This window comes from Oryzias melastigma, linkage group LG14 (genome assembly GCF_002922805.2).
Source record: "Oryzias melastigma strain HK-1 linkage group LG14, ASM292280v2, whole genome shotgun sequence".
Lineage (NCBI taxonomy): Eukaryota > Metazoa > Chordata > Actinopteri > Beloniformes > Adrianichthyidae > Oryzias > Oryzias melastigma.
The window spans coordinates 24,907,586-24,916,310 of record NC_050525.1 but is presented as its reverse complement, the minus strand read 5'-3'; the positions used below and the strand labels follow the sequence as shown (position 1 = coordinate 24,916,310).

The 8,725-nt window shown below is 37.8% G+C and overlaps 1 protein-coding gene across 1 annotated transcript in view; it reads left to right on the top strand.

The window, feature by feature from the left end:
- The window catches only part of zbtb16a (zinc finger and BTB domain containing 16a), a 193,728-nt gene that overhangs the window by 72,062 nt on the left and 112,941 nt on the right, over positions 1-8,725 (top strand). The window contains exon 3 of the mRNA XM_024266366.2: positions 4,511-4,608. Within this exon, the coding sequence (XP_024122134.1) occupies positions 4,511-4,608 (98 nt within the window). The remainder of the gene's footprint in view (positions 1-4,510; positions 4,609-8,725) is intronic.

The window sequence follows — 8,725 nt, the reverse complement described above, 5'->3', positions numbered from 1 at the left end:
GTACATCACATATGACCCTAAGAAAAGGTTCAATAAAAAACCCGCCGTGTGGCTTTATTCGTGTGGCTGGATTTCTGGGGATGGCTTGTGAAATGCTAAATTAACTGGGAGATGTTTAGACCTACCCCCCCACCACAGAGGTGTGACACACATTGTTTAACTTGAACGCTGCTCTACAGCTTTTTTTTTTCTTTCCTTCCTTCAGGAGAGCAGCTTTACCTCATGTAATCGCATGGAAATGTATGAAAATAACTGCAGTTTGACTGTGTGTTAGAAACAAACACACCAAATGGACTCAATTGTTTTAGGGGAGGGGTGTCAAACTCAATCACACCAGCGGCTAAAATCCAAAACACACCTTAAGTTGCGGGCTGGACAGGATAAACATTTATTGAACACTCTAAAACTTCATAGCTGAAGATGCTGAAGTTAATAGTTAAAAACGCTAAAATATTAGCTAAATGCCGAATTAGCCTAAAAAACAAAACAAAAAAACTTAAGCTAGCCAGAACAGCTAGCATGTAGCTGAAATATTAGCTAAACTCCAAAATAGTCAAAAAGTTCTCAGTGAATTCCAAAATATTCCAAAAAGCTCACAGAATTTCAATTTTTAATACTTTAAAACCATATTTTTTTTGTCATAATTATTAATAAAAACAGGCAGGAAGGCCCTGCGACAGACTGGCGACCTGTCCAGGGTGTACCCCGCCTTCGCCCATCAGTGGCCGGGATAGACTCCGGCACCCCCGCGACCCCGTATGGGATGAAGCGGTCAAGAAGATGGATGGATGGAACAGGCAGGAATATTATTCCAGAATAAATCAACTTAAACTTTAAATAACTTCCATATTTTACTCTGCATAAAAATATGTTTTGTCAAAACTATACAAGTTAAAAATGAGCACAAGATAACATCGGATCATTATTAATAAAATAAAATGATCTGGAGGGTTGGATAGGGCCTCGACTTTGACATGTGTTTTAGGGTATCTGACTCATGTATGAATTAAATATTCAACCAGTGAGAGGCTGTTTTATTCCATTTTTGGAAGTTTAAATATTCTAGAGATGACACATCTCGTTTATTTTCATTTTTACTCTTTTTGAGGCATTCTTATAGTACTTTTTGTCATTTCTTTAAATATTTGTAGCTTTTAACCCCACCTGATGAATGTATTTTGCATTTCTTAATGTTCCTTAGAAATGCATTAAATCATGAGGTGTAGAAGAGGCCTTGTATTTTTTAAATTCATCATTTTAAAGGAACTTTTACATTTGCAGATGGTTTCACAAGCTGACAAAGATGTGATAATTCCAGCATTAATGCACAACATGAACTAATTCATTTTGTTGAATTAGCTAGTTCTGGTCTTGAATTTATGACAATGCTTCTGTCTCTGACATAGAAGCGTTCCTGTGTTGTGTTGTTTTCTGCTTTCACAGACCGGCACATACAGTGTCGCTGTGCGGCAGATTGGAATCATGTGCAGTTGTGTGCAACATTGTTTTGTGTTTACCCCGTTAGGATCTTCCTGCTGTTTGCATAACTTTCGAAGGAAAAAAACAAGTTGTTTTGTCATGGAAGTGCATAACGCCACTTTGTGCTTCCTGTTTTGAAGAAAACAGGGTGTGTCCTACTGCCTTCATTTTGGGGTAAATTGGGATTTAGTAAGATTCAAATCCTCTTTTGATCTATTTTATAAGCATTCCCAGTGATCTTTTAATTGTGATTTAGCTGATTTTAACCAAAGTCTAAAAACCTGTCATCATCGTCACAAAGGACGACGTAAACTTGTGAGAAATGGTTATGGCAGCCTGAAGTATTTCAAGAATAGTTAGAGGGTCAACTACGACTACTGATGATGATGATGATAATAGTAGTAACAGTAATAATATTTTATTTTTTAGGTGTCATTTTAGGAAGTCAAGGTTACAGAAAAAAGCACAAACCTGAGCCTCTACCACAAGGCCAGTGAGCCATGTGTAGAGTGTCCGCCCTGAGACTGGAAGGTCGTGAGCTCAAATCCGAGTCATACCAAAGTCTCTAAAAAAAAAATAGGACGCATTGTGTCCCTGCTTGACACTCAGCATTAAGGGGTTGGATTTGGGGGTAAAACCACAAAATGGCTCCTGACTGCAGCTGTGTCTGCAGCTCACCACTCCCCCAGGGGATGGGTCAAATCTGAAGAACAAATTTTGTGCAGCTTGGTGCGTGACAACTAATAAGTCTTTATTACTTTATTTAAAAATATTAGTAATAAAAGCAGAACAGGTAAAACTACTTCAAAAGTTTTAAAAGAGACGAGTGTATTTTTATCAGAAAAAGTAAGTCGGAAAAGTTTTAAAGTTGGAGATGAAGTGAGGCCTGTTAGATGCGAGTCATTGGGGTAGTGTCCGAATTCCCTCCCTAATCACTGTATAGTGTGTTCACCATTTTCTAGTGCTGTCCGAATCTAGTTCCAAAATCGAGTGCACTCAATGTCCCAGAAGTCTTTGCGAAAAACTAGCGCACATCGATGGTCACTAGATTGGAGGGTATAGACCACAATGCATTGCGGTCGAACAATTAAAAACAAAAAAAGGTGTTTGAATGTAATATTTGAATAAACTCTCCACATTTTCATCATCAGAACACAGTGGAGTCATAAATAAACACCATGAAATGTTTGTGAAATCGATGACGTCATTTCAAATTCATATCCAAATTACCTTTAAGATCCAGAGCACTATATAGTTTTTTAGTAGTTCTTCATGTATCGCAAGTTTTCATCATAGCCCAACCTCCAATCTATCACTGCTGGTGCAACAAAAATGGTGACCGAGCTATGTAGTCGTATAGTGTGAGCTAGATACCAGCTCAAAGAAGGACAACAACGACGTACATGATTTATTCGTCTGCAGGAATGGAGCTTAGGGCCAACCATCACAAAAATGCTCTTTTTTTCAACGATTTGAATAAAGAAATACTCAAAAATTTAAGCTTCATTTTTTCTTGTCCATCGTCAGAAGAACGTGTTAAGAACAGTATCTACGTCAGAGTGGGTGTTTCACTACTGTCATTTAGCCGTTAGTAGTAACCCAACCAGTTATATAATAACTCTTTCTGTAATGTCGTTTGACTCAGATATTTTCTTTTTTTTCATCATGGAATGCAGTCAATAATTGTGAAAAGTCACACTCGACTCAATTACTGCTCCTGCCTGTTCCAAAGGACGTGAAACTACTCCTCTCAGTCTGTTGCCTCATCTTCGCTCCATCTCGCTCTGCCTCACTTAAGGCAAGAAGCCGGAGCTGTAAATCAATTTTGCTTTCGACATCTGACATCAATCAGTCATGTTTTGGGAGAGTGGCACCACCTCTTCCTCTGATGCTATGTTGAAGCCGCTGAGATGGATGGCTGTCATCTCCGCCGAGTTGAGGGGATCTCTTATCAAGGGCATTGTTTTTCCAAGAACGCTCTTGACTGATCCCTCTGTGCCACCTGACGCTGCGGCGGAGACTTTGAAACGTGCTTGACGTCGTCTAATTTCGTCTGCCTGATACAAACAATCATGAAGAATCTTTTTTTTTATGATTTTGGTTCCGCCACACCTGTCGTGGTTGCAATGTTTCCCAAACTGTCAAGAAGAGAATATTTAGTTTTTAAGCTTCAAACTTTATGAAAGGGTGACCGCTGCAGAAGATTAAATGCGCTGACGGTGAAATTGTGTCAACTTGACAAGCAGTCATTACAACCACGGGCGTTTGTGCGTGCCTCTCTCTCAAGATGAAGTATTTGCAGTTCTTGGGAGGCTTAAGGCACCGCGGCAGTTGTTTGGCAATTCGTGTCACCTTAATTGCTTTAGAGCACTTTCAGATATCTCATAAGAATAATATGCTTTGTACTGAGCCGTGGGGTCTTTGAGGATTTCGTAATGGAGGGGGTCGTAAGGATAAGCCTTGAAGGTTAGGTAACTGAATAACATCAGACAGCACACATCCACATAATCAAATATTGACCCTTAGTCTTTGTCTGACCTTGTATGCTTAAACGGTGTCACAGCCTAATGACTGTCTGTTTGGAAATAGATAATTTATCACATACCTGACATCCACATCTCTGTCGCTTTACGACCCTACAAATGCATCCTAGAACCAAGCAGCTATTGCACGAATAAAGTGCTTTATTTTACTTTTAAGCATTGTGTTCAGTCGGATGACTCAAGGTGTGGAAATTTTACAAGCGTCTTTGTTTGAATAGCACTTTGATTTACAGCGCCTCGCTGACAAAGGATAAGTTGAAGAACTTGTTATGCAGATAATAAGTGGAATAAGTGTTGTCATTGATGAAGTGTGACATTTTCTATTGAAATAAATCAAAGTGAAAGACTATTTTTTTAGTTGCTAAGTGTAAAAAAAAAAGCCACTTTTAAAGATGTTTCATTATGTGATGAACTCGACCCGATCTGTCTTAGCTGTCCTCCTAATTTGGAGTAGATGGTAATATATATGTTTTTCTTTTGCTTCTCAGGAAGATGCACAGTGGAATGAAGACCTACAGCTGTGAGCTGTGTGGGAAAAGCTTCCTGGACAGCCTTCGTCTACGGATGCATTTGCTGTCTCATTCAGGTAATCAGACTTCAACCTCTATTATGCGTTCCATACGGCAATTATTTTTAATTGTGGTTAAACAAAAATAAAACTACACCCTCAGCCAGTTATCTGTCATTGAGTAGCTTTTATGGCTCTGTAACAGTTGTTAATGTTTTTCAGACCAGTCTTTTTGCCCCTTGAACTTTTAAGTTCTCTGAAACAAATAAAAACTATATATTTTTCCATGTTTTGAGTTATCTATTTAGCCTAAGTGCAAATAAACTATCCTTAAGAGTTATTAGATCCCAAATGTAGTTACTATAGTTACAATGCATTGTTTTCAAAGTGTAAAAATGGAGGAACATGCTCATAAAATTGGTCTGAAGAAATGCAAAACTAAAAATATGACATTGGATTTCATTTTTGCCCATTTTCTTTATTTGACATTCTTTAGTCATAAACTTCTGACAGTTTAAGTGATCAGGTAGTAGTCCCTGACCTTCTTAGGCCACAGACGAATTAACTCATTGTTAAAAGATCCAATATGCAGAATTTATGTTAACATATTGAACAAAAGTGTTAAAAAAATTGGTAAAATTTCTGAAGCCCGTTTCTGTTTTGAGCAATTTTTTATTGGGGAAAATCTCAGATCATTCTTACAAAAATTTACAATTCAAGTCTCTAGTCCAGGGTTCCCAAACTCAATTTACCTTGGAGCCACTGGAGGCAGAGTCTGGCTGAGGCTGGGCTGTACGGGGTTCCATTTGTGCCAAAAATATGCTTTTGTGTCCACTGTCTATATATATATATTGCAGGGGATTACTAAAGTATATTGATTGACATATCTTTGGTCCATTGTCTATGTCTACTGAGCAGGTTTAGTGAATATTTGTGCATCTCTATCGCCCAATCTAAATTATTCGCGCTTCTTCCTGTATTTGAAGGGGTAGTTTAAGTCCAAGTGTGTCTGGGAAATGTATTTTTTAAATCCGACCCTCCAAACGGAGAGTTATAAAGTCCTGCCCTGCGAGACTAAACTGCGTAGGTGCGCTCCGAACCACAGAAGTTTACATTTAAATCTAAGTCATGACTTTTTGTTGTAGCATAACCATTTTAAAGTTATAAAACCGCTGTTGTTATGTAAATTCAAGCGGTGGGAGCTCCGCGCTAACGCAAGCAGACCAGCAATTATTGGTGACTATTTTTTGATAACTCTCCTTTTGGAGGGCTAAATGAAGGGGAAGGGAGAAGGAAGAATTCGGATCTGGCGTATGTACTACTAAACAATATCTTCTGCGTGTCCTGTAAAATGACAGAAGCTAACGACGCTAGTTGCTAAAGACTTTAGCAAATGTAAAGTTTTAGCGTAAAGCAAGCTGAAACCTCACAAAGTAAATACAAAACTATCATTAAAAAAGCGTGGACATACAGACGATACATTGAACTTTCATAATATTGACTTGAGGTGCCAGTTGAGACATAAAGCAGGGGTTGAAAGAAGAAGTTTATGAGTTGATTTTTTTCAACATAAATGTGGAAGTTTCCAACATATGAATGAGCACCAGCCCTCAGCATGATTGACGGACTCCTGCTAAAAGTTATGCAGAGCTGCTCTGGGAAATTGAACCCAAGTTGTGCCTGCACAACATCATCCTGCCATCCTATACCTCTGTGACACTGGAGGTCTGTAAGGTAGTACAAATCAGAACACTGGACACATTGATTGGTCCAGTCTCAGAACGCGGCCCCCCACAGCTCTGCGATTGCGTTAATAGCAATGGCGGTCTTTTACAGGCACAGAGTTTCCACACTCTTCCTGTAGACGGTTTCTTGAAAGCCAGTGAAATTCTTGATCATAACCTCATCTACACATTTACGACACACAGATCCGGTTAAGACTGTCAACAAGTCTGGATACTTCCTTCCACTCCTCATTCAGACGCTGCGGCATGTCAAAAAAAAAAAATCCTAATTGTTAGAATGGTTTTTGTTTGTTCATATCTCACCAGAACTGAAACAGTGACTGAGATGGATGTTGACACTCCTGCTAAGTTATGACAAAGATGAATGACAAACCCACGCTGCGCCAGAGAGTCAGCGCAGTGCACAACTCTGTGTGTTGCAAGCAAAAGTTGCTCTGAGCAAATATTCACTGTTTATTTTAAAATTACTCCCGTTTTCTCAACCCCTGCTGCGAACACACACAACACCCCCTACCCTTTCCTCCTCACTTGTCAAAGCAGAAAAGACTCCGAAAAAAATGAGACAGCTGATGTTTTGGAAATGATATTTTACACGCGTCTCCCAGCGCGTTTGCAATGATTGTATGTGCTTCTTCAAATGTAATGTCGGGCCTCGGGGTGTCTGCGCTGAAACGCCTGCTTGTTTGACACCATGGTGTGTAGCTTAGTAGAAAAAGGAAATGTTCATTTAATTTTTTTTTTTGTGATTGAAATGAAGCAAAGAAAGGACGCAACAGCCTCTACTTGGAAATTAGCCTTCAAATATTTTGGCTAAAACTTTATCGACATTAGAATTGAAATAACCATAAACATCACAGATGTGCTGCAGTTAATTCAAGTGAAATTTTGATTTTTTTAATTTTTTTTTTATTCATGCGTTTCATCTCTAATAAGTGTGGTTGAAGGAATAAACTCTGAGGGATTGTAGTATTTATTAAACGTCGAAGCTGAGCAGCGTTTCTGCACATGTTCAAGCTGAGAGTCGAATCAACAGAAGTCTACGCTTCGGTCTTTCATCTCCTATTATTTTCTCACATCACAACATAAGCTTTGCTTTTAAGAAGCATTAAGAGTTATAAAAAATTAGCAGCTATTTTAGATAAAGATTTAAAAGTTATTTTTAAATTGACAGATTGTAACACTAGTGAATATTCAGTAAAGCAAAATGACATTTCATTTTGAGATTATAAACAGCAAAAACGGTTTTGTTTGCATTTTTGTTGGCATTTTAAAGCTTCAAAGACCCACTATGATCATCTTTTAAACTATTTTAAGGGTTCCTAGTGGTCTTTTAAAATAGCATTGTTACTGCTGCAACGAGTATCCGAGTACTCAGATATTCCCAATCACCTCCCAAAGGAATTTCGCGCCGTCAAAAATTACAGATTTGCAATCTTTATATACAGTATATATATATGTGTGTGTGTATATATATTTATACATATATATGTGTACATATAAATGTGTGTATACATGTATATATGTATATATATATGTATACACACATTTATATGTACACATATATATGTATAAATATATACACACACACACATATATTTATTGGATTTAAGTTTGTAAACTCAAAATAAGCATCATTTAGGTTGATTTGTGCATTGAATCGGAAGGATCCACAGCCCTTAGCTTTTTTTTTGTGAAAAATTAATAAACCTGTATTGTTTTCTTGGACATAGTTTCTACAGGGTGGCAACAGTTCATTAGGACCTCTGAGATGTAGGCGAAACTGTAAGCGCGGAGAAACCCCTCCCCCACTTCCCCTCAATGCTGACATAAGTAAGGAGGAGGGAGCTTGTTGCTTTCTCCGCCCAGCATACTTTTTATAATACAAAAGAGCGTTTTTTCATCTGCTCTTGATTCACAATGGCTTAATTTTCTTAAAATTTGACCTCCATCATCAAAAAAATGCCAGAAGAACGTGTTAAATACACCATTTTCATCAGACCGTCTTTAAATTCATCTTTTGGTTACCATTCTTAACATGAATTTACATGTTTGTGATAACAAACCACCCTAAAAAACCAAAGAAAAACTCATTCATTTTGAGTGAAAGTTTTGTCTTTAGTTATTTCTACAGTTTTTTCTACTGCTGCAAACTATCTCAACTTTGACCACAACATCTGGAAGAAGTTCCTTCCTAAAATCAAACATATTGAGGTCACTCCGATTTACAAGAAAATGGTTCATCGGCTCACATGACTTTTTATATGTGTCCCTCTGTCTATAAAAAGATGAGAAATGACTTTCATCTGAGAACAATAAAACGTTTAAAAGCAATAAAGCAGTTTAGGATCAAAACAGGATGAGGAACAAATGTTGGTTTTCATCAAGAAACTCGAAATCAAATTTTTTTTTTTTTTAGTGTGTTTTGGATCTTTGAGGCAGTTGTTTTTGGA